The 24,809-nt window shown below is 42.3% G+C and overlaps 1 protein-coding gene and 1 long non-coding RNA gene across 13 annotated transcripts in view; one reads left to right on the top strand and one right to left on the bottom strand.

Annotated features, from left to right (window-relative positions):
- cadpsb (Ca2+-dependent activator protein for secretion b) overlaps nucleotides 1-24,809 on the bottom strand; it is a 63,661-nt gene that overhangs the window by 25,695 nt on the left and 13,157 nt on the right. For all 12 annotated transcript variants that reach the window (XM_030091239.1, XM_030091240.1, XM_030091241.1 and 9 more), the window contains exons 2-11: nucleotides 23,326-23,439; nucleotides 20,960-21,292; nucleotides 11,612-11,692; nucleotides 11,162-11,395; nucleotides 9,583-9,704; nucleotides 5,764-5,875; nucleotides 4,593-4,732; nucleotides 4,124-4,190; nucleotides 3,773-3,881; nucleotides 2,449-2,661 (exon numbers count right to left, since the gene is read on the bottom strand). In XM_030091239.1, the coding sequence (XP_029947099.1) occupies nucleotides 2,449-2,661; nucleotides 3,773-3,881; nucleotides 4,124-4,190; nucleotides 4,593-4,732; nucleotides 5,764-5,875; nucleotides 9,583-9,704; nucleotides 11,162-11,395; nucleotides 11,612-11,692; nucleotides 20,960-21,292; nucleotides 23,326-23,439 (1,525 nt within the window). The remainder of the gene's footprint in view (nucleotides 1-2,448; nucleotides 2,662-3,772; nucleotides 3,882-4,123; nucleotides 4,191-4,592; nucleotides 4,733-5,763; nucleotides 5,876-9,582; nucleotides 9,705-11,161; nucleotides 11,396-11,611; nucleotides 11,693-20,959; nucleotides 21,293-23,325; nucleotides 23,440-24,809) is intronic.
- LOC115388227 (uncharacterized) lies at nucleotides 42-23,524 on the top strand. The gene is made up of 3 exons (XR_003931457.1): nucleotides 42-96; nucleotides 15,693-15,695; nucleotides 23,467-23,524. It is a non-coding gene; the product is annotated as an uncharacterized LOC115388227 (long non-coding RNA).

The raw sequence follows: 24,809 nt of genomic DNA, 5'->3' as shown, positions 1-24,809 counted from the left end.
CCTATACCAACATGATAGTTTGTGAGTGGTGGTGTGTGAGTACATGTGAGGATATGTGAACAACAGATGTTGAGCCATATTAGAGAAGGAGAGAGAGTGAGAGTGAGAGAGAGAGACAGACAGAACTTATGATCCTCATCACTCCACTGCAGTTTTACGTTTTCTTTTTTTTTATTCTGAGTCGATGACGAGTACTTAAGGAGTTGAGAAGCTACACGTTAAGTACTGTCAGTCTGTCTAACCGCAGATCAAACACAGGGCTTCCTTTGAGAACAGGGAACAAGGCTAATGACAAATGATGAGAAGGCCCTAACCGGCACTTTGACGTTATTTTGAAAAGAGACGATGAAGGTCCTGGAAATATAAATAGAAATAATGTTGGGGGAATATTTTAAATATCAGGATAAATAGTTTCCGTAGTGGATTTAAGCATGCCTTAAAGAAGCACTCCGTGATTTTACTGGGAATGCCTGGTCAGTGAATTATACAGTGTATCTGATCTTTATTGCTTTTGATAAGTTTAAGCTTTTTTAAATCCTCTGATAAAAAAATAAAACAACAATCCTGCCAATGTAATGTCGAGAAGTCTAACTGACGTTTCACAGATAAAACATTAGATCTTACCTATCATTTATTTTTGATACATATATGCACATAGCTGTAAAACAACATGCCAGAGCCCCCCTCATCTCACATAGGCTGAACAACAAAGGGAAGGGTGACTCTCAATGTGGGATTTTACCACAAAAGAGGAAATCTCTGCTAACTAAATCAACTGGACAGTCTGGAGAGGCGAATAGAATATCTGGAGTACTCCTTTAAGCCATTTATCATCCTCACACAGCGCAGCACACACATTTAGTGCATTATTTCTGAGATCTGATTTCTTCGGTAGCAAACAAATGAATCTATTCCCAGTCACGGTGGCATTTGGAGTGTGTGACGAGCACCAAACCAGACGGCTTGTTCAGAACCTTCATGGGACTCTTTGTTTACTGTGTCCACTGCAGCAGAGTCAGGAGGGCTGTATGTGTTATGGTCCCAGTGCCATTCAAGACCACCAGGGGGTGAAACATGTACGCGTGGTGTGCCACAATGTTTCAGGGAGGGGGGGAGGAGGAGGAGGAGGAGGTCTGTGCCACTGTGAGGAGGCTTTGAATGGCAACAGCTGGCATCAGAGGAGTCAACTAACCACAAGAACGATCACATACTGGACAAAGAAACCAATGGAGAAACAACATAGAATTTTATGTGACAGGATTCTGAGTAGCAGACCCAATTCATGTCTTCTGATATGTTCAACAAAGAGTGGAATAAAAACTGGGATTTTAACAGGTAAATTTTTTTTTTGCTGATGTTTTGCAACCCTAGCTGTCAGTTTTTGACTATTTGAATTAAAGACTGACAACAGATTTCTTTGTTTCTAAGAAAAAAAAGGGTAAAAATCTTGTTCATGATCGCTGAAAAATAAATATTTCTTAGCCTTTGCAGACAAAAGATGCACACAAAAAATAATGTTTTGTTCTGAATAGCAGGATCTATTATTGTGAGTTGTCAAGCAGTATGCAACATTTCAGTAAGTAGGAAGGGTCTATTATCACTGTCAAGTGCAACAACGATATTTAGAATTTTCGGGCTATTTTAATCAAAAAGACAAATAGATTGGGTAAAAATTAATCTCAACATCTATTTTCTTCTCTTCATAAATGAGAGGGGACACAAGAGACAGTTACAACAGAAGTTGGTACAGATGCCACACTACTGTAGACAGTCTTACCTTCACTTTGCTACCTGACCTGTGGACTGCTTAGAGGTGCAAGTACAATGACAGATCGGTTAAAACTTTGGACACGTCTGGCTCGGCGGTCATTCATTGTCAAGAGAGCCATCTGAGAAACTATCTCAGAACTACAGCTGCCTCTGCAGCCGCGCTGGAGAGCTACGTTTGGATTAAAACAGGATGAGAGCAGCACACCCTGGCACTGTCAGTCTGAATTCAACCCCAGCAGGCTTGAATGTTCCAATCTTATGTGTGGTGACCTATTTAATTTTTATCCAAACTTCGCACACCATATTCTGCCTCTGCATGATAGGGGCATTCTTTTTCTTTTTTTTTTTTTTTTTCCTTTAATGGTTGATTGTTCCTTGTGAACGGACTGATGGAATAGCATGGAATTGCACCTTTAAACACTGTGGGAGTGGTGACAATGAGTGGAAGTCCATCAGATGCTGGAGGGATCTGTGAGAGATCGATGCATGTGTGTGCGTGCTTGTGTGTTAGTTCTACCAGCACATTTTGTGACTGCAGTGTGGAGCGCATGGCGTGAGACATTTATGGGTTAGAGCTTTCACTGATTTGTGAATGGAAAATTGCTTTTTTTTTGCTTTTTTCTTTTTTTTTTTTTTTTTTTTGCTTGAAGTGATCATGTTGTGTTTCGGGTTACTTACAGAACTGAGAAATAGGAGCATCCATTTGGGCTGAGGCACCCCCTTTGGAGTTGAGTTTCTGGACCTGAGTGGGTGGAACAGGCTTGTGGGACTGGCCAGTGGCGCGATACATGGCCTGGACCCACAGGATGCGGTCCTGCTCATCATCGCTGGCAAAGATCACAGTGTCGCCTTCCTTCACTGCGTTGAAGAACGCCCTGCCGCCATCCAAGCCTGACAGCAGGAAACATTAAAGAGCAAGTTGTGAGACATTCGTATTGTATTTGCAAATGAAGCTGCAGCTTCATCAAGTGAAACAAACCTTTACCAGGTCAAACTAGCAGGATTTGTTTCCTTTCAAATTAGTTAAACAAGATTTGTATTGACATTATATACAGTTGAGTCCATCATAGTTGTAAATTGCTTTTCTGCAGCAACATTTCATCACAATAACACAATCAAGGTGGCATAAAGTAGAGACACCCAAAGCTGATAAGTTGAGGCGTTGTCTTAAGCTCTAGGATGTATTTCTGGCACGAAACAATGAGAATGGGAAAATTTCCACAAACTGTTAGTTTGATGTAAAAAAGGAAATATTCGAAAATAATGTTGATTAAAAACATGGTCTTTTTTTTTTTTGGGGTCAATCATGTTATTTTCATGCAGAGGATAAACTCCTAAAACGATCTGTGTTTGGAGGTCCACGTCCTCAAATCCCAGACCGCTGCTGCTGTGGCTCAATGATCAAGGCCTTGACCCCAAACCGCTCCCCAGGCGCTGCCCAGTAGCTGCTCACTGCTCCTCAGAAAGAGCTTAAATGCAGAGAACAACATCATCTGTACATTTGTTGTATGTGTGGCAGATAAAGATGTTCATCTGTTAATTCTTGCACGTCAGCCTCACATGATAGTGTGTACGATTATTTACAGAAAAGCACACCAGAGGTGAGAGCTGCCAAGAAAGGTGTTTGCACATCACTGGGAACAGTTTGGGGTTTCGTGGCTTACTCAACAATGCCTCCAAGTCAATAATTGTTTTTTCACACCGTGCAACGTAGGACTGTAATTCACAGTTTATTCCATGAAGTTTACTTCTACTCTAGTTTTACTAGTAGAGCGTATGGCATGTCAGATTTTTTCAGAGTTTCAATTTTTACACACTGGATACTGCTGGAAACTGAATTTATCTTGGGAATGAATGAAGTATGGATCTAAAATAGATCAGGAGCACATCAGGGATTGAACCAGAAACCTCTTGAAAGATGGAGCGTTTTCCATGTGCATCTATGTGTGTGCATGTGTGTGTGCGTGTGTGCGTGTGTGTGTGTGTTATAATGTTATCTCACCTGGCTGGGGGTCACTGTAGTCCACAGTATACCCGTCCAACTGCAGAAGTTCTTGCGGTTCTGATTTTTTCTCTCTGTAGCTGCACATTGCAAATGTGTACTGACTGACCTACAAACGAAAAGAACAAGAGTCTCAAAGAGGAGCAACATGATAAGTTATTTCATTTTGTGCTGTATTTAGGAATAAATCTAAAAATAAATAGTTTACATGTTAACACATGTAATAAAATTGTATTATTCTGTGTTTTTTATCCCCACTATCATCACCAGTCTCAGAGACGTGCTTCACACAGTAACCACTTCAACAAAGAGGCCAATGCTGCTTGAATGTGCACTTGAATAACATCCCACCTGCACAAGGACAAAGAAACGCTTCTTCCAGCGCTTCCACACATTCTTCCCAAAAGCCCACAGATACCTGTTAACATAAGACACAGCAGAGACAAAAGGCAGCACATTTATATGTGGTAAACGGCACTGACTGTTGAGTGTGTTGTATAAAACACAATAATTACATTTCCATTTAGGATCAAATAATTTGTGAAGGAAGGAAACATGAAAAACAGTTTCAATTCTTTGCAGTTACATAAAGCAGATCTAATTAAAGACGCCTCCCCATGTTTTCAGCATGCTTAAAATCAGAAAAGCTAAACTACAGACTGGCGTCCACCAGGGGGAGTTGTGCACTTCACAGTATTTTTCCACAGTATGTGAATAGAAATGAGGCCAAGGAGCTGAGAGGGTTGGAGGTCTATAGGAGAGACATGAAAAATGAAAAGCACATGAGAACATCCTCGTGCGTCCCAGTTGGATCGCTCACCCGCAGTGCTTCATGTTCTGTGGTTTGTCCATGCGTATGGCCAGCTTGATCTTCAGATCTTGATCGGGGCAAGCCTTGGTCACGGTCATCTTATGGAGCTCCGACTGTTTGGGGCTGTTCGGAGTCGGGTGGAGGACAACCTGCACTCAAGGGGCAAATAAACAAATGCATATCAGGTGTTATTAGCATGAGTAAATCTTTGATCTTATCTTGCAGCACCAGTAAATGTAGGAACTGGCGGTGACGTGTGTTTTGTTCACGAGAGAAATAATAAAGTTAGTCATGGTGGAGAATCAGAACAGTGCTTTGCTCTGCCTCCCCAAAGAGGAGGTCTAATCTCTCTTTGCTCAGTTAAAGAGCTTTGAGGAAGCCTGCTTTCCTGCCAACTCTGCTGCAGTGGGAGATCAAAGAAGCCTCGTCACAGCCAAGGTCACTGCCACTACAGGGGTGTCTGAAATGCTGCTGCTGGAACGCAGAACCGGAAACTTCACCTTCCTTACCCACCTATCGCGTTTTTACACCACCGAAAATCACAGCGTAGAGGTCTGATTGATGTTTCTGCTCAGTCAGGGTAGGATTGGCGATTTAAAAAGTGTTGAAAGACTTGAGATATGCTGGCAGGAAAGTGAAAGGAGCTCTGATCAAGCTACTTCTGCAACATGTTCAGATAATTTTACTGTGCTGGTCAAACACAAGCACAATGTGAAAGTACTGAAATGAGAATTGTTTGCTGAAAGCACACACACTTGCAAGAATGTGTTGATAAAACTCCCCCACCACTTGCAAAACTTCTCAAAAAAAAAAAAAAAATCTGTGAGAATACAGTCGAGTTTATGTGTGGGGCACAGATTTTCTCATTTTACCAGCCTGCCTCATGTCTAACTTGCTGAAACACAATTAAATGGAAGTGTGATACATCCCTCCTCTCATCTTCTTTTCCCATCTAGATCAAATTTTTGGGTTCATGGTTTTCTCCTGGATTTAAAACTCCTATTTCTATCAGACGATTGAAGCTATATGTAACAACAAATGTTATTTTTAGTGTCGACCAGTTGTGATATAAAAACTAAAAGCATGAGTTTAATACTGATTATGTGATATCTGAGCCTTTAGATTAATCTCACAGCGGTCGGAATCTGTGTGTGTTGGTAGAAAATCAAATAAAATTCACCCTGCCCAGCTCTTTGTCCTCCAGCGCCAGCACTCCTGTACTCTCTGTAAACAGCTTCACCTTGACAGCAGGAAGAGGGTGTGTAGTGGTGAAGTCCCCCTGGGTCCCCCAGCTGAAAGACACAACAAAACACACTCAGGAGGTTCGCTTCCATGACAGCGGGATGAGGCACCGCCCCGACGCGGGGACTTCATTTGCAGGGCTAACTATTTTCAGCAGCTCTTCTGGGAAAGTGATTTCACTTTCTTCACAACATATTACACACAAATCACAAAAAAAACACATGAGTCAAGAGTTTCAAAAAGAAAAATTATGCCTCAATCAAAGTAATAATGTTTGTTTTACTTTGTGTTTACTTTGGGGGAAAGCCTTGGAGCTGCGGTATTTGGGCCACATGGATTGAAATATAGAGAGAAAGCGTCATCTTTGGGCAAATACACACACATAAATCTGTTCATCACAGAAGAACTCTGACGATGAAGAGACTGGAAGTCATTTTAGAGGCGGAAATACTGCACAGTCACGCAGAATCACTCCGTCAAAGTCAGGATAAAACCACTAAAGATAACACATAAGCACTTTATTCCTCTGTGTTGCTGTCACTTCGTAAAATGTATCCTTGCTATTTATACACCAGACATCTTTAAAGCTGCACAAAGCAAGAGTTTTATATAACCAAACAGCCCCGCTGTCAGGAAAAAAGGACTACTTTGTGAGAAGGGAGTTGTCAAATGCCAATAACTGCCCTTCAGTTTAATAAAATATATGAAATGAGAGAAATGCATGATAAAATCATCAAAAGAATACGAGATAATTCCTAATTTTAAGACAAAACAAATGAAATGTAGAGTTTAAGCGCTTATGAAACAAACCATGGAATGGATTCAAAATGACTTTCACACTGTGAGATAGATAAGAGCCTCTCTAATCCAGCTGGCCGCCGTGTACTTATACTCGAAAGGAAGAAAGTGAAGCACCTGCAGGAAGCCAATCTAAACACGGCGAAAGCCAGAGTGCAAAGAGAAAAGACCATCCTCAAAGAAAGCCTTTAGATTGAGGTCAAAACTCAAAGGAAATACACTCATTTTTCAAATCAGCCTTAACGTTACAGCATTAAAAAAGGAGAATGTTTTTATTCTGTGGTAAAGTCGGGCTGGTGATATTATGAGACTTCAGTTTATGTCTGTCAAAATAACTGGGTTATCTTTCTAAAGTTAGGTCTTTTTAGGTTGAGATTCGTCTTTGTTTCCACAGCAGGGCTTTCTTTGAAGAGCCGCAGCGGAGGAACATAAAAAGAATTTAGTATTGAGAAAAAACAGAAAACTTCTTACAAAAAGACTAAAACTTTGTCAGTGAATGTATTTTACAGCAATTGCCAAAGACTTATGTGATGATCTTAGTTGAACTTTATAACTTATTCTCGCTTATAGCCTGAGAATGAAGTTGCTTTAGAGGGGATAAACTGGTCTTTTTATTGGAAAAAAACCCATTCAATTCATTCAGATTGAAAAGCTTAATGTGATGTCTGAAAGAAAAAAAAAGATATTTAGACCATATGTAGGTATAAAATAAGCAAGAAGCCACTGAAGATTTATATATATCTGGTTCCTCTGTATAGTCTGTTTTTCTTTCATGATCGCACTGTTATATAATTGGACAAGTCATTTAAGATATGCCGCAGAAAACGTGAGCCTATCTTTCAAAAGAAAGTCAGCATTAAAGACTGAACCGTTTCACCAGCAACCCTTTCACAGTCCAAATGAAGAAACGAAGAAACCAAACAAGAGGGAAGAAAACACAAGGAGACCGCAGTTTACTGTGATCATGTTACACAACTTAAATGAGCCTGTGTTACCTCTCGCTGCCATCTGTGCCTGCCAACATTTAATGCTCCTTTATGAAGCCTCACCAGCATGATATAGGTGCCTGGATTCTCACTCTGCACCGAGGGATGGCGAACACAGTGTTGATTCCAGGCTTGGGAAGCATTTCTCTTGTAAGCAGTTCTAACATTTATAATTAAATGCTGCTGAATGTACACAAAGATGCTGCAGCTCCAGCATGAACAAAAGCTGCTAACTGACAGCGAGGAGTCAGCGGAGGCCTGTGTTGATTTCAAATGGAACCATTGTGCTGGCATGAAGGTGACCTTGTGCCTCAATCTAAGGTCTATTAATGGACGTGACATTGCTGCGCCGCTCCTGCAGCTCTTTCTGCAAAACCTATGAAATCCTGCATTCAAAAAAGTGAGTCAAACAAAACAACAAGGGGCAGAGTTACTGGAAGAATACTGTGGACTATATCAAGCTTCTAATCAGTTCATCAAAGTTAAATGCAAAGTCCTAACGGCGGGTTTGAATGTTCGTCTGGGAGCACAGTTCCTGAACACGTCCAATTACTGTATGCAAATAACACGCAGCAGTCAGTACATTAATACATTTATCTTCAGCGCTGTGTGCATGTGAGTGTGTGTGTGTGTGTGTGTGTGTGTGTGTGTGTGCGTGTGTTGTCCATAACTGCTTACACACAGTCATGTTTCCTTCCCTTCAGAGGACATTACAGTCATTTCCTGGAGACTTAACCTAATCCTGGCTATAACCTAAACCCGTCCCTTAAACCACATCTTTAGCATAACATTTATTGATTCCTGTTTACCGGTCCCCACAGAGAGACTGCATGACAAGATTTACGTCCCCCACAACACACACACACACACACACACACACACTCCGATCTCCTTGTTCTCCTCTAATCCCCTCGCTCCTTCATGTCCCTCCATCTCTTTCATACTCTGTTCATAAACTGGCATTTGAATTAGGGAGATCAGAGGAAGACATTTGGACCTTAAAATAGCTCATCTTTGCATGAATGTTTCATGGTCATTTCTCTTGCATTTCATCCTGTGTGATAGTTTTAATTAAATGAAAAAGAGGTAGGTATATTTAGCAGCGGGTACATTTGTCTTCACAGAGAGACAATCATGAACAGGCTCTGTTGAACTGGTGCAACAAGTGAGATATTTCGGTAATTTAACATAAATGCAAACCACAAGGGCTTTTAATGGAGAAAAAGAAATGCACAAACTATGTGGTAAGATCACAGAACGATGGACAGAGAGTTCACACCTTGATCGGGCGAGGCAGAAATCACAAATGTTTTGAGTATGCAGCAATTAAATCAGTAGCGACTCATGCAAACTGAGAGAGAGAGAGAGAGAGAGAGAGAGACAGACTGATATTTTGTTGGAGCTTCATAAAGATGAGTACATTATTGGAAAATCAATAACACTCAATTGGATTCACCTGCTTTGGACCAAATCACAGACCTAATACAAGCTTTGCTCAACTGCACAGCCTTGATTCTGTTAAATGCGGTCATTCAGATGCAAAGTGCCTTCAGCAGGGAATGAGGTATCAGAGGAAGCGAGCAGAATCACCGGAAACGTCTCCACGCAGCCGAGATCTGAGAGAGTTCGAGAGCTAACAGGAAGATCAAAATGTATTTTCTACACCGATGATTTTTCCAGTTATCGAGCAAGCAAGTGCTACTTTAAGTTTTCTCTCACTCTTGCATGAACCTAATTATAAAAAGGAACCGTTGAGCAACCAGAAGGAAGCTGCTTTTTCTTTTTTCTTTTTTTTTTTTTTGTTTTGGCATCACAATCAACCGCTAAGGTTTATCTTCCTTGAAAAGATTTGTTTTCAGGCTTCATAAACTTTGATGCTTTTGCTTTCTGAAAAGCGCTCCAGTGTTGACATTGTGATTTGTGCACGTACAAATGAGCACGACACACTCGCATGAGCATGCTCAGACTCTTACGTTGGCTTGGATGCCTCCGCTTGGTCAGTCTGGAGCTTCTCTCCTCCCTCCACCTCCATGGTGCAGTAAACAATCCTGTTTGGAGCCAGAGACTTCAGCCCCTGCACCTCCATGATCACCACCTGGGAAGCACAGACACCTCAGTCAAGGGTAGAGAAGAGAAGTGAGTCATCTCTGCAAAGAGGTTAGAGAGCAAAAAAAGGTCGACGACAGAAAAGCTATTTTGAAGACACGGCCACTGAGTATTTGCACTGCAATCAGTGATTCAGCTGTACCAAAATACAGACACTTCCAGGAGTAACTCAGTGAAAACAATGACAGAAATACATATATGCTGCCAAAATGAAACTATTTGATCCAGAGATGTCTGAGGAACCAGTGTGGTTCATTTACTGTCGCTCTTCATTCACTAATAATTGACTCTTCAGTCACACAGAGGGACCAAGTCTGGGAGTGATTGGTGATTATGTTGCTTCAGATTTCATGTGGGGGGGGGGGCACAAAACTGCTCCAAAATAAAACGTCTGGCTCGCATCCTTACAGTCAAGCTGGAGAAAATCAAGGCTTTATTTTTTTTACTGGGGTCAGTATCTGTTGCTGTGTTCCCTGTCGTCTTCTTTCCCTCATCACCAATCACTGCAAAGTACAGCTGACAGCAATTCAGGGACGCCGATGATTGGAAGAGGGCAGATCGATCAACATGTTTCAACATCACACTGGTGGCGTTGCCACATTGCGCATCTCAACCAAGCAGCATTAACATAATTACCTACAGGTGCAGCATGGTACTGGTTATTGAGAGAAATATTGTAAATCAATGGATGGATTTCACATGGACTAAAACACACAAAACAATGTAACTTTTCTTCTGACGTTTTTTGTTAGTTGCTGAGGAAACTGAGAGCTTCACTTCTCCAAGCCTCAGAAACATCACTAAAAATAGAACAATTTAAATGTCACCTAATTATGAGTCTTTTATTTTAAATCACTGTTGAGAATAAACTCAGCTTTAAGACTTTGTAGTGGTATGCCCACTTCTGTGTGAGCAAACAAGAAAAAGCAGGGTCGTCGTCTTTGCGCATGATGTACTTCCTGAATCTGAAATAGCAGCACATCATGAGCGGAGAGGTGCGATTACTCCCAGTTCTGTGGTGATAGCTCATCTCAGACAAGCCGATAACAAGATGACTCACATTTCCCGTTAAGGAGCAGGTAAAAGGTTTTTGTGCACGCGCGGGTGTGTGCGTGTGTGAGTGTGTGTGTGTGTGTGTGTGTGTGTGTGTGTGTGTGTGTGTGTGTGCGCACGTGTGTCAGTCTCTTCTTCACATAGCGTCTGTTCAACCCCCCGAACGGGTCCGCTGTCTGCTTCTATACTTAGTCTGGAGCAGACAAGTTGTCAACAACAAATCTGATTTAGGAGTTATGCTCTAGACAGATTTCCTTGCAGACATTGTAAAAAGGATGTTCAAATCCTAGTTAAAGACGACAAAAAAAAAACAGATTTGTGTAGAACGGTTCTCGTCTGTTCGGATGCTGACATTTGCATCAGCTTTCTCGCATCATCCATGCTTGGTTTTACCTCCAGGGTGAAGGACAGGACCACGTCGGACTTGGACAGCGTGTTCTCGTCCTCCTGGCCCATGTCGATGATGGAGGTGTTGTGTCCCCGTTTCAGCTTCTGCAGTTTGAACTCCCCACCCTTGGACACAGGCATGCTCTCCAGATTGGCCATCAGCTGATTCACTGAAGACTTCAGCTCCTCGATGTACATGGCCTCCATCTCTTTCGACACAAATTTGGGGAACTTTCCACCCTGGTGGGAAAAACAGAAAACACTCAGCAAACAACCACAGTCAGGATATGATTTTTTTTTTTTTTTTTTTGTAATTAAATTCAATTTGTAAATACACAGTTGAAAAAGCTTTTCTTCTTTTAATTCCATAATTTTCTTTAACACTGTGGTGCTGATACAAGTTGCACCATATTCGTGACATATTAACCGAGGCCCCCCCCACAGAGGCTGACTCACCCGGGCAATCTGGTCTGCCATCTGAAGACGTCCGTCCAGCTCTCGTCTGATCTGTGCCGCTTGCTCATCCAGGTTGTCCAGCTATTGATAGGAAAGAGGAGAGAGGGTCAATTAGATCATACTTTGCATTCTTCACTCCTAGTGACGTGGTGTTTAATTTCTTTCAGCCTCATTTAAGCATCTTGAGGTTTTACAGCAGTAGCGTTATGCTATTAGTATTTTGCCTTATTCTGTGTCAGATTTCCTTACTATCTGTTGTGCTTCATGTATAATATGCTTCTTTTAATCTTCTTATCCCTCATGACTGTAGTCTTCAATCTTATTTAAATATTTCCAGCGTGGCATTTTAGTTGTGCCATGTTTCCTGTCACTGTTATCTAATCATGTGCATTCGCTTCCCTTACACAAAGTACAAGCTTAGCGTGTACAGATACACACACACACACACACACACACACACACACACACACACACACACACACACACACACACACCCTCAAGTGGATGAAAAGGTTTAGAAGATGGATGCATGAATGGATGGATGGACGAATGGAATTACACTGTCGTGTTTTTCGGCTCGAGTCCCAGTTTGGCCTGATTCACACACGAGCTCTTACAACGTGCATGTGCACGCCAGCGTGCACACACAGCCGATACACAAGGAGGGGACACACCCTGGCACCAGCTTGACGAAATACAGCCAATTAGCCATTGGTGGCAGTGACACACAAAGATGCACAGAGATACAACGACTACTAGCAAAGAAAACATGGACTCACGTGTTTGTATGTTGAATGCGGAGATCACATAATAGTCACATTAAGACTGACAGAGTGGCCTTGTTTTCTTAAAATCTATTTTCAATGTTAACACAATGTGGCCACATCACTGATAAGTCACTAATGTATTTCCGTCTCTCTCTCATACACACACACATGCACATATAATATTCTCAATTTTTTACATTCGTCAATTCCTGGACTCCAGCCACAGCAGCAGTTGACTCATTACCTGAGGCTCTGTGGGATTTAATGCCCAAAGCCATTAAATGCTCTGAACTTATGTCTCCCCTGAGCCTCGGCGTGCCGTCAGTGGATTTTCCTCTTTCATCACAGTCGTGACGCCACGCTGTAGACTTGGATCTTCATCAAACTCGGGTCGCAGAAATGAAAACTTGCAACCAGACAACTCTTAAAGGCAAGAGGCTGCAAGGATGCGACACTGTGACCCTCGTAATATTGTACAAAAAGATTGCTATGCAGAATGTAGTTTTGTCTTTTGGAGCTCTGTCAACTGTCATGAATAAATAACAGCATAACGGCGATGAGGGCAGCGCCTCCGTTATCTCATTCACACTTTCAGCTGCAGCTGCTGGCCCGAGAACAAGATGAAGAAAAGTCTAAATTTAGATGGGAGAAATTAGCCTTTCATCACAAAAGTAATTAGTCCACACATGAGTAACTCAATAGTTTCCTCTCCTCATATTCAGTGTATCGCCTCCTTTCCTCCCTGCAGCCATGCAAAAGATTCAAGAGCATAAATCACTTATTTATGTGCTGGTTAATTATTGAAAGAGCCTCTTTTTCCTTTGGTAAATAATACCTTTAATATATTTTATATATTGTTTTTCTCATAATTAAAAAAAATATCTCAACCAGTGTGACAGAATAAAATAATGATAACTCGATCACCTCTCAGCACGACCAGAAAGTCTCATTTAAACATAATGAAAACATTTTCGACTGTCCGTGTGTCTGGTGAACACAGGAAGGACACTGTGTTTGATCTTGACAGCTAAATACAACACAACATGCTTGTGTGCACTGGTCTAATTACAGTTTGCCTTTCAGGGCTTTGAATGAAAGGTTTTTTTGTCGTAACACCCGCCTGGCGCTGTACCCCTTTGGTCAATCACGTTTTAATGTGAATGACAAATGACCAAAGTCAGACTGCGCTTCAACTTTTTATCCTTCTCTACTCTTCTGACATTCAGAATTAAAGCATGGCTCCGAGAGAATTCAGCACCACACACATAGACAGAACATAAAATTATGACCACTTGCAAGTTTTATGTTTCTGTCGATTGGCACCCAATCCTGGAAAAACAGACATCTCATTTCAACCAAATTGACAATCAATGGCCCCAGTTTGAATGGCATGCGGCCATGCAGTCCGAAAGGCGCTGACGCAGACCGGAAACTGTGACAAATGGTATAGCATGGCATAAAAGAGGTAATTAGAGATCCAGCTCGTTCCAACTACAATCACAGAAGCACAGTGTGGCATCACGTATGAACAGTTCAAAATCAAAAGGAAATTCATGACTTCCTCGCAGGAACCATTTGAAATCACTGCAGAGACCCTGAATGGACCACAGGCTAGTGTGAACTGTTTTGAATTTTTCCTTTTCTTGTTCATTTCAATCAGGAGAGTCCACATTTATATAACTCAGTAGGAGGTGAAGGGACTAAAAAAGAAAGCTCCTGTAAATTGACTGCACCATTCGTAACAGATTTTTGCACATGCAAGCGACCAGTAATGTCATTTCTATCCAAATTTGCAAACTGCATGTATTGGACAAGATTCAGGCATATAAAAAAGTTTCATGCTAGCCTAAATTTTGCCCTGGAGTAATGAAAAGCAGAGACATTCATGGCTCTCCTGCATCAATCGTGAATGAGAGTTTTATATTAGCTGACACAAGAAAATTGTGGAGATGGCTGATGTCTATTTCTTGCTCTCTGTATGCTCCGCTCCTTCAGCCAAACCGTCTCACTCTTGTCAGATGTGATGTTGTGACTCGCCAGTCAGCACCATTTCCACTATGGGCTCTGTGGCATAATGTAGACAAAGCTGCAGCACAGCTGCACCTGGGGAGTCACAAAGCTTTCCACATCGCGGTGCAGCACACGTTCACTCTGGAAAATGAACTCAAACTTGTCACAGTCTGCTGCTGTTATGTGGTAAAATCCTTGAGTTTTTACACGTGTTTCGAAACAGGAAGAAGAAATATGATGGTGGCTGCATTTTATTGTTGATGTCCAGATGAGCACTTTTGAAAATTTGTGATTAAAGGCAATTTTTGGTATTGAAGACAAATTGCTCATATTATTGATGAGAGTAAGTATTTGGGCCACGGGATGACTAGAACAGTGGTGAGGTTATTTAAGAATGGCTCTGAATTGGGCAAAATGAAACTATTTTCTATTTAATGTTATCCATAATTTACATGACCTTTTGGTAAAAAAATTGAATGTAATTTTTATGAGTACAAACAGAAAAAAGGAGAATTTAAATTTTCCAGGAAAAAGCAGCAGCACGGAACAATTACTGCTTTACAGCAAAATTTTAATGGAGATTGTTCATGCTTCACATTTCAGTGAAACCACATTTGATTTAATTTGGATAAAAATTTCAGCTATTTAGGATTCTTTTTATTTCATTGGAATCGAAAGGATTTAGATTTTATTCCACGCACTGTAAAGACCTTGTAATAGCTCTTCACCGGGTGTTATTGAGGAGCAATCTTCTTGTAAATTCTTCTTGCACTATGCATATTAACAGTGTGTTTTGTATGCAGTGTTTCCTGGTTGAAGTGGAAGGGGAACACTTAGACAACTTGTTGAAGTCAACAAACAACAACACACAAATAGATACAAATAACTCATGTTAGAAATAAATCTTTACACCACATATGGCATGGTGGATGGATGGATGGATGGATTCAAGAAAAATAATAATATCCACACAGCTGCAAAGTTTTCTCCAAACGGAGCCCCTGACTCTGTTTGACACGGTGCTAAAAACTCCGCCGGTCTCCTGCTGCTGGGACACGTGCCAGAGCTGACCTCGCTCTGCCTTATGGTATTTCACCCACTCCTATTACATTAACAGCCCTTGTCTTTCAGGCTTCACCATATTGATTCTCTGCCCCCTCCAGCAATCCTTTTTAAGAGAGAATGAGCTAAAGTCACAGTGCAGCTGCCGTTAACAGGAGGGGAGGGGTGTAGTAAGTAACACACAAAGGAAAAAGAGGCTGATACAAACACAGCAGTGGAACACAGATAAAACACAGCGACAGGCAGTGTTTTGGCAGGATCTATGAATACCTGAGCCCTGCAATCAACAGAAAAGCTTTTTTGTTTGTTTACATATCTGACAAACCTATTTGCCATTTCTCCCATTTCCTGCCATGTGCATTATGAAGTGGAGTCAGCCAGACGCATCTCAAAAGGACGGCAGAGTGAACCATCAAGTGCAGAGCGCTACCAACGCTGGCCACTGAACAACTACCCTACTGCATAACCCAGAGTTCCTGTTTAGTAGAGCACATAATCAGACTTTGCCACCAGCAGCAGCAGAATGTCTGCATTGGAAACACAGTGGCACTCGGTACGGATCCGCCATTCAACCGACTCCCGTGGCAGGAAATATCATAAGCCAGTATTTTTCTTTTTTCACATTTATGTCCACCAGCAAAAAAGCGGAATTATCCACAGCCATAACTGTGACTGATACTGATTGCTTTCTTGCCTGGGCCGTGCTCAAACAGCTTCTCTCCTCCTCCTGCCGGCAGTCCCGCACTGCCTGTCAAAACACTCAAGAGCTCTGGGCACGATCGGACTGCGGTGCAAGCGACATCTGACTCGTGCGATCCCAAAAGAACCGTCAGTGCCATGCCTGAAAAACCAGCAGTCCGGCCGGTCAGAGTCTGACGCTGCATTTTTACTGTAGCTCATCTGCGCGCCTCCTCCTTCCCACAAACTCACAGAGCACAGCAGACGTCGAGGAACATTCTCAGCAAAAACCTTTCATTGCTGAAATCAAATAAGACAGCAGCAGATAAAAAAAAAAATTGGTCATTGTGGGATTGGAGCTCATCTGCAAAATGGCTAACGAGTGGAGGAACTGTACGGGGACGGGACGGGGTGGGGGATGGGGCTGCTTTCTCTCCATACCGCCGTCTCAGCTTTGACAGGAGTGAAAAGCAAAGAAGAAGGTCCTGGCTGTGAGAAAGGGCCAGAGAGCTTAGGGCATTATCTGTATGAATTACCAGTCCTGACATCACCTGCCGAGCGCCACAGCACCCCGATCTCATTCAGCCTACAACGACCGAAAGGTCACTGCTGTCAACGGCCAGCAGGCACGACACAGGCGCACAGGCAGGCTCATATCGAGGAAGAATAGCTAAAAGGTAAGTTTCTCCTCATGATGCTGAAGCCAACAGCAGCATGGGATCCGAGCAAAGGCGGCGCCACCTGCTGTCAGTGGAGCCAAGCCGACAGCAGGTCAAAGGTCAGAGCAGAGGCAGGCAGGTACCGTAGTTCGCGGACCGGCTGATGAAAGATTCCTGGGTGGATGCTGGAACACTGAGCACAATGATAGCGGGCAGGACGACACAGACGCTGGCTTCTATTCAAATCTGTGTCTGTCAAAATGTGTAATAGAAAGAGACGAGAAATCAAAATCCTTGCCCTCAGATTTCTAATAGTTTGATAATATGTGGTTTATTTTGTCTATCATTATTACTGAAATGCTCCCATAATTGTTCATTTCTTTTATATTTGGATTTGTTAGGCTGTAAGGATTGAGGAGTATTAACCATCTTCTGATCAACATGTATTTCTGCTCATTGGGTTTTTAAAACATCTGCAATTTTTGCATCGCCAATTCATGCAGTTTCATGCAAGAAAAAGGTTATGAATTGAATTGAAAATTCCAAAACTTTACTAAGAAATTTGAAGCTTATTGTTTTTCTGTTTTTTTTTTCCTTCAATGTGATAAACATAGTCCAGACACCAAAATTGCGTCTGCATGGTCACGAACTACCCGGCGGCTCAGAGGTGCCTCGGCAGGCACAGAAAACGCTTCGGTCCACTCCCGAACCCTGAGTGCGGCGAAGAGGCTCCATTACGCAATTACAGCAGCTCCAGGCTAAACCAGGGAAAGCTCAGGATTCATTTCCCAACCAACAGTTGCTGACAAGACAAATTGAAGGGGAAGAGGAGGGGCCACCTTCAAAGCCTGTCAAAGGCAAAGCTGATTTGAGTGTGGTCTGTCAGGCCGCCGAGCCCACAGGCCGTGATTTACTGTACGTCTCTGTGGGGTGAAAAGTCTCATTCTGACTCGCTTGTGCTTTTCCGCGACTGCCAGCCTGCGGTAATTTAATCAGCCGCTTGAGATCAGGGAATAATTTTAGTTAGCGAGAGTCCACTGATGTGAATAAATATCAGTGATTAAAACACCTCAGAATCTGTCGGCAGTGGCGACGATATCTGGGATGAACAATCAGTTTTTTCATTTATCAGGCAATGAAGAAAAAACGTAGCAGTTGTGATAATTAATGAATTGCAAAGAGAAACACTTAAGTGTGACCAGGAGGAAAAGAGACAGCAGTTTCTATGTGTGAAAACGGAGATTAAAAATAAAAAGGTCATGCATGATATTGAAATAGAAATAACTTGTAGAAGCCTGCTGGTTCACCATTTATTAACAGAGCATCAAGAATGTGGCAGATATTTATACCACTATCGTGATTATAATCTGATGGATTGTTGTCGGGCAGTTGTAACAGATATCGAGCTAGACAGGACTGTGAACTCTGACCTCCAGTCAGCAAACAGGGACAGCAGACATCCTCACTTTTAACACTGGCTGCATTTTGCACTGTGTGGAATCCGTGGGTGCGTCGATTTAGCCTGTTTTTGCTTATTGCATTTTTTTTTTTCAAATTATATTTCATGGTCAGCGTTTCTTTTTTTTTTTTTTTTTTTGATTGCCTTATTTTGACGTTGCTGTGTTCGTAGAGCCTGGTGGACAGTTACTCTATTTAAAAATCTGATCTACTGGAGTGACACACACACTCACAATGAAGAGTTGCTACAGCTGCTGTTTGGATTTGTAGTTTTTGCACAAAGACAAAAAAACAGCTTGAAAATGAAGGCGAAGTAAGGATGAGGCTTATTTTGAAGGAAATTTTGATAAATGTCATGCGCTTGTTCAATCTTAAAAGGACGTTACAAGGCACAATTGGCCTGCATTTATACATTCAACACAGTATGTACTTCATAAGATGGCGTTCTGCCTCCTGTTCTGAACTGAAACTGAAAGTCACCACTGCCCATAAGCGCTGTGAACACGGTTAAACCAGCTGTGGTTTTTCGATGTAGACACCAAACGCATTTTCTTACAGTTACTTGGCCATGCTTGGTGTCACTGCAGCTGAATCGCTGTGCAGCCATCAGGGAGTTGAGCATGCTCAGAGTGTGGCTGTTGCAGCAGCTGGCCACACCAGTCTAATCAGTCTGCTAGTCATTTCCAGGGGCTGCTCACACTTCAGTGTGAGACAGGAATAAACCAGTGCTTCCTTTGGATGTAACTGTAAAAAAAAAAAAAAAAAAAATGTAAATCCCCAACCATAGCAGCTAAAAATGATGGCCTCTGAAACCCAGCCAATCCATGAAAACCTTTCATCGAATCCCAGCAGCCCTGAGCCATGCTGACTGGATTGCCGCATCTCCTTTTTAGTAAGGGTTTTATCATTTAGCAGAGAGCAGTATCACCACGGCTGCTGGTTCCTCGCTGAGAGACGCTCAAAGTCATCATTAAGGCAGTCTGATGTTCTCATTACAAGAGCAGACCAAACAAGAATGGATGCCAAAAACAGCTGGAAGGTAGCAAAAAGAGGAAGAAGAAGAAGAAAAAAAAGCTAATGCTTTTTAATTGATCCATGTACAAGTAAATGAATGATCAGTTTAAAAGAAATGAATAATTTTTACAACTATAAACCTGAATCAATATGCAGTTTTCACCTACCTGTAATTGTCATAAACCACATTACGAAGCTGTACAAATACATTGCTGCAGTATGCACTACGCGTTCCCGGTGAAGTATTGTTCGGTGTTTATCAGGAGCGCTGCATTGTGCAGAGTAAGATCTGTTCAGGGAAATGGCATTATGTTCTGCATGCAGATTTCTGACCCTAAACTCACAGCTCTGCTGCCAGCATATAAAAAAGTAGGTTAAGCATCTTCAAAGGCTTGGGAGGAAAAATACACAGTGGATATGAGGGCTACGGCGCTGCGCTGTACCTCAGCATTAGAAGGACCGAAGTAATGAGCTCTCTTGCAGAACAGAGCCTATATTGATCTTTTGCAGCTGAGACATTTGAACAATCCTGAAACACCTAATTTGTTTAACAGCAACACATGCCATCTCCTCAGATTTACTCTTTTGCTACCGTTGACATCAAAATCAATCACGATTCACAGACATTTGGGATCTAAAAATAAATCTCGGCTCATCTGATATGCCTGGATGCCACCAAGAGGAGATAGGTATGTTCCCTGTGCATTAAATGATAAAGTGATGTAAAGGTGTGACGGGCTGACTCCAAATCCTGCCATGGAAAGACTTTTAATCAAGCTCCAAGGGAAAAACTACATTAGTGCTGCTTTCAGCAGTCCCACAGAGAGCTGTAAAGGCAGCAAGAGAAGCAGAGTTATGTCCGACACGAGCACCCCAGTGTCCACTATTATCCTGCAGCAATCTCAGCATATCTCAAACACAATGAAGTATTGCTGGCTGGGTATCAAGGGGTGTATCTCCAGACAATATGCTTGATTTTAAATTGCTGTTTTGTCCATTTAACACCAACACTAGCTGTTGTATGTTGGACAAATATTTATGCAATTTAATGCATTTTTAATATTTTATAAAACACTCTTTTTTTATATGTAAGCTGTCACTTCAGTGTAGCCTGCAGCCATATACCAAAGTCTGAAGAAATAAACGTGTCTTGTGTTGTTATGTTCAAACCTTTGAAGGCCACAAAAGGGTCTGATGTGACATCTTGCTTCAACAGACCTTTGTGGTCTCAGAGGTTTTCAGTGTGGGCGTTTCTTTTTTTTTTTCTGTTCCTCCACCTCCATGTGGCTCAGAGGATGTACGGCCCACACTTTGAAAACCACCAGTTTAAATAGAATCCCGACAGAAAAGGTTTGTCTTGGAGAGCCGAGGATCTGAAAGTCCCACATGGTTGTGTCCAACGTCACATTTGCACCCATTTTCACTTAACCAAAAGTGGAGCACATCAGGCCCCAAGGAGCAGGTTTTGTTGGTCACACTTGTGATTTTGTAAAAGAAAGGTTATTTTATCTAGTTAGTCTTCAATACATTTAGATTGCATCATTTCATTCAAATCTTTGAATTCACGTTTCAATCTTTTTATTGCTTTTTCAATAATAATTTGTTGCCTCCTCAATAAAAAAAGAAAAAAGAAGGTATGCTGGGGGAAAAAAAAACACATCCGCCACACCCCATCCGGTCGGTGCAGTATGATAACTTACCTGACAGGCCTGGTAAAGCAGCTGGTGCTCAAACTTCTTGATGCCGAGGATGTTCTGGAACATCTCGTAGAGCTGGTCCTTGCTGAGGATCAGCTCGGACGCAGCGCTGGCCGTCATGCGCTGCTGCGCCTTGCGCGGGTCTTCGTCGCCACGGTAGATGGTGTCAAACTTGGCCATCCAGGAGCTGAGCACCGTCTCCTTGCTGAGGCCGTCGATCTCCGGGAGGCTGCGCACGCGCTTCTCGATGTGCCTCTTGAACACTTCCCTGAAGTCGTTGGCCGAGAAGCCGCCGCTCTGAACCATCTTAGCCACACGGTCGCTCTTCAGGAACACCTACATTGTGAGAGACCAGAGTTACTCGTCGTAAACCATGGAAAATAACGCGCAAAAAAACATGGCTGAGGAGACGCGAAAAGCTTTGCCGTCACACATTAAATATCTGTCCCCTTTTGATGTTTACTGAATTGAAAAATAACAGACACGTATGTGTTGTTGTGACTCAATACAAGCATTCTGCCTCCTGCTGATGACAGACTATCAAGAAGAGAGGCAGACAAGACTATACTGTCACAGGATCGAGTGATGTAACCATTAGAGCCGACTACTTTGTCACTCTGACAGTCACATTTTGTTCTTCGCATCCATGATGGCTGAAAAGCCAGCCAATGCTGTTCTGGAATACTTGATCAAGAGTTCTTTTCTCGTTGGTAAAAGGCTTTGAATTTGCTCTCCGTGTTGCGCTGATACAATGCGTTATGGCTTGGTGAAACACAAAAAAAGCACCCTGGATATCAAGCAACCACCTATGATCATCAATCGGGTGCACAGAGTAACGAAAAATTATAGTACAAGCTTAATTACACTCAACTACAAGTTTGAAAAATAATAATATAGTAATAAGTAAACAAAGTATTATTTCCTTATCAGCCACAGTTTGTGGTGCCAGCAATAGCAGACATTTGAGTCAATTAATCTGCATGAAATATCTTAGTTCAGTTTACTCCTCACATTTATCTGTATCCAAACTCAAACAATTGCTTTTTTGGTTATTTTTTTATTTCAGATAAAATTGAATGTTGCCTCAAATTGTTTGTGTCCTCAGAAGAGAAACAATGTAAATGTACTTCAACACAACTGATGCAGTGCAAGGACCCCAAACTGCTATGTAATTATAGTACTGTGGCTATTTGTAATGTTACCTACACTTCTGAAGAAGGTGGATCAACAGACATGACTGTCTGAGAGTCAAATAATCTAAACATATTTTAGATGTTTCAGTATTTGAATGTTTTTGCAGAGCATGTCTGAGTTTCAGGGAAATCATTCAGAAAATTCATGTTGAGCTGACCTTAAACCATTCATATAAAGCAGCTACTGTCGACGCATAAAACGCACGTCTGTATGCAAATCTCTGATTGTATTTTTTTTTTCCTGATATTTCTTTTTGGTAGACAGGCGCGACACGAGCTCAGAGAGGAATGGAAGTCAAACGTCCCCGGCAGTAATCACATGTCACGCTCCTCGCTTTGCAAAAAATGTGTTTGCCTAAAAGTTTGCTATGACACTGATGATGGCTGGCTGGGGGAAGGCAGGCGGTGCGGTGCTCGAGTGAGCCTCGTCCAAAAGCAGACTCCCATTCATTCACTCTGAACGCACATTCTATGTAGTGAGATTATTATCTCCACCACCAGCCACATTTTCAATTGCAGAGCACGGAGTTTGACGATGACATTAAAAATCACAAACAAGCTGGAGTTATTTATTTAATATTCACGTGCTCACGTGGAGCAGAGGTCGGCTTGTAATTAACTTCCACAAAAAGAAAGCCATTATCCATGTTTATCCATACGGGCCCAATCTCAATCTTCAATTTTTCATAACAGCTTGTTTTCTTGTCATGAATTTTTGCCTTCAGCACATCCCATGATGCACCTCGTTATCCGTTTTGTACCGTGTGCCTGCTAATAATGACTTTTTCATCTGCATTTTGAATAGTGTGGTTGGAAAAGACGGCTGTGTCAACCACATGCTCTGACTCATAATCTGCGCAGTGAAAAGCTTCAGCCACCATTTTACCACTCAGCCTTCTCAATTCAGGCATTTTGACATGGAATAGCAGGAGAGGACTGTGTCGTGCATTTCGGACTTTCAGAGTGAAGGGCTGGTTGCAAATTTACACAGAATCGAAAGCATGTTGCTCCTATACCGCAGCAACAATCTTGCGCGTTCTGCAGTCGGGCTCTAGAATATTTTGCAGCATTTTAAAAGTGAATCAGACATGAATGCACATAGCGTCAGGTCCTTGTGGTTGGAGAAAACGTGGTTGTGACTGTGACTGTGCAGCTATGGTTACAGTGTGCCAGTACCTCATAGTAACTCTGCACAGCATTGATGAATGCCTCATCAGCCACAATTTGTGTGTCTCCATTGAGGAACGCCTGGAAGCGATCCTTGGTCTGCTGAAGCTGCTGCTTGGTTATCTGTGGACGAAAAAATAAGAGAGATAGAGAGAGAGAGAGAGAGAGAGAGAGAGAGAGAGAGAGAGAGAGAGAGAGAGAGAGAGAGAGAGAGAGAGAGAGAGAGAGAGAGGGGACATCTGAGCAAAGGAACAGAGTGAAACAAATTGAAAGCATGCACACAATAGTTTAACATGATTAACACTGCATCAGTTTAAATGGTTCACCCAGGTCAGACCCACATAACCCACAGGGATTTGCCCTAACATCCTTTTCCCCAGAAATTTTTTTCATGCTCCCCCTGGGGAAACACTAAGCTCTTCCCGGCCAGCTGGGAAGCACAATGTCTCCCCGAGGTTTACCTTTGCATCCCAATTTAGACGGTCGTCATCCACCGGCACAATAATAGTCCTCCATAATCCCCGAGCTGCTCAAGATTTCAGATAGAGTAATTTCCGGAGCCTCATTTTGCCCGATTGTATCCGCAAACTCGTTCTTTCCATCACCGCTCAGAGATTGCGAATGGAGGTGGGAGCGGGAATTAAAACTGTTAAACTGAGAGGTTTGCTTTACAGCTGATTTCTGTCTTCATGCCTGCATTCAGAGGCGACGATACTGCAGCTGTTGCTTCCGAACTGCGAACAACCAGACGACACGTTTTACACATCACTCATGAATAAAACCCAAACCTGCATGAAATAACACCCCGAAAAACCCAAACACATCACACTCGGCTGAAACAGACCCTGTGAGCCACGGTCCAGTGGAGCCAAAAGGACAACATCATCCGCAAACAGAGGAGACGTCACTAACGTCACTCAACTGGACACTTTCCAGGCCAGTTTTCACATTCAGCCTGAATATCATCGACAGGTGAGGTCAAGGTGCATAAAGTCATGGTGAAAACAAGAAATGAAGAGGTAAAACACTGCCTTCATCCAAGTCAGCAGCTGCTTACTGGTCTAACTGCTCACGACTGCATCTGTGTCTCTTTTTATGTAATTTGAGACAAAAACACTTGATTTTTCCTGTAAAATATAATTCCGTCTTTGAAGCATTTTTTTTTTCTCATCCAAGTACCTCCCTGTGTCTGAGCCAGGTGTGCCATGCTCTTCAATAGATTTCATAATGCCTTCTTTGACCTGTTTCTGGCCACAGTGGATATGAACAAATAATGAAAACATTGAATTCCTCCCAGCAGCGCTACACATTTTGGGAGGAAAAATAGTCGAGATAAATCAATAAAGACCCCATGGTGGTGTTGTGGTTACACTCTTCTCTCATATTGTGGATATATGCAGTTTAAGTAAGAAACTGAGGGCCTTTCGGTGCTAAGTTTGCATGTTCTCCCTGTGCATCCATTCTTTTCCAAGTACTCTGGCATCCTACCACAA

The sequence above is a fragment of the Salarias fasciatus genome, chromosome 5, assembly GCF_902148845.1.
Source record: "Salarias fasciatus chromosome 5, fSalaFa1.1, whole genome shotgun sequence".
Taxonomy (NCBI): domain Eukaryota; kingdom Metazoa; phylum Chordata; class Actinopteri; order Blenniiformes; family Blenniidae; genus Salarias; species Salarias fasciatus.
This window is presented reverse-complemented; position numbering and strand designations above follow the sequence as displayed.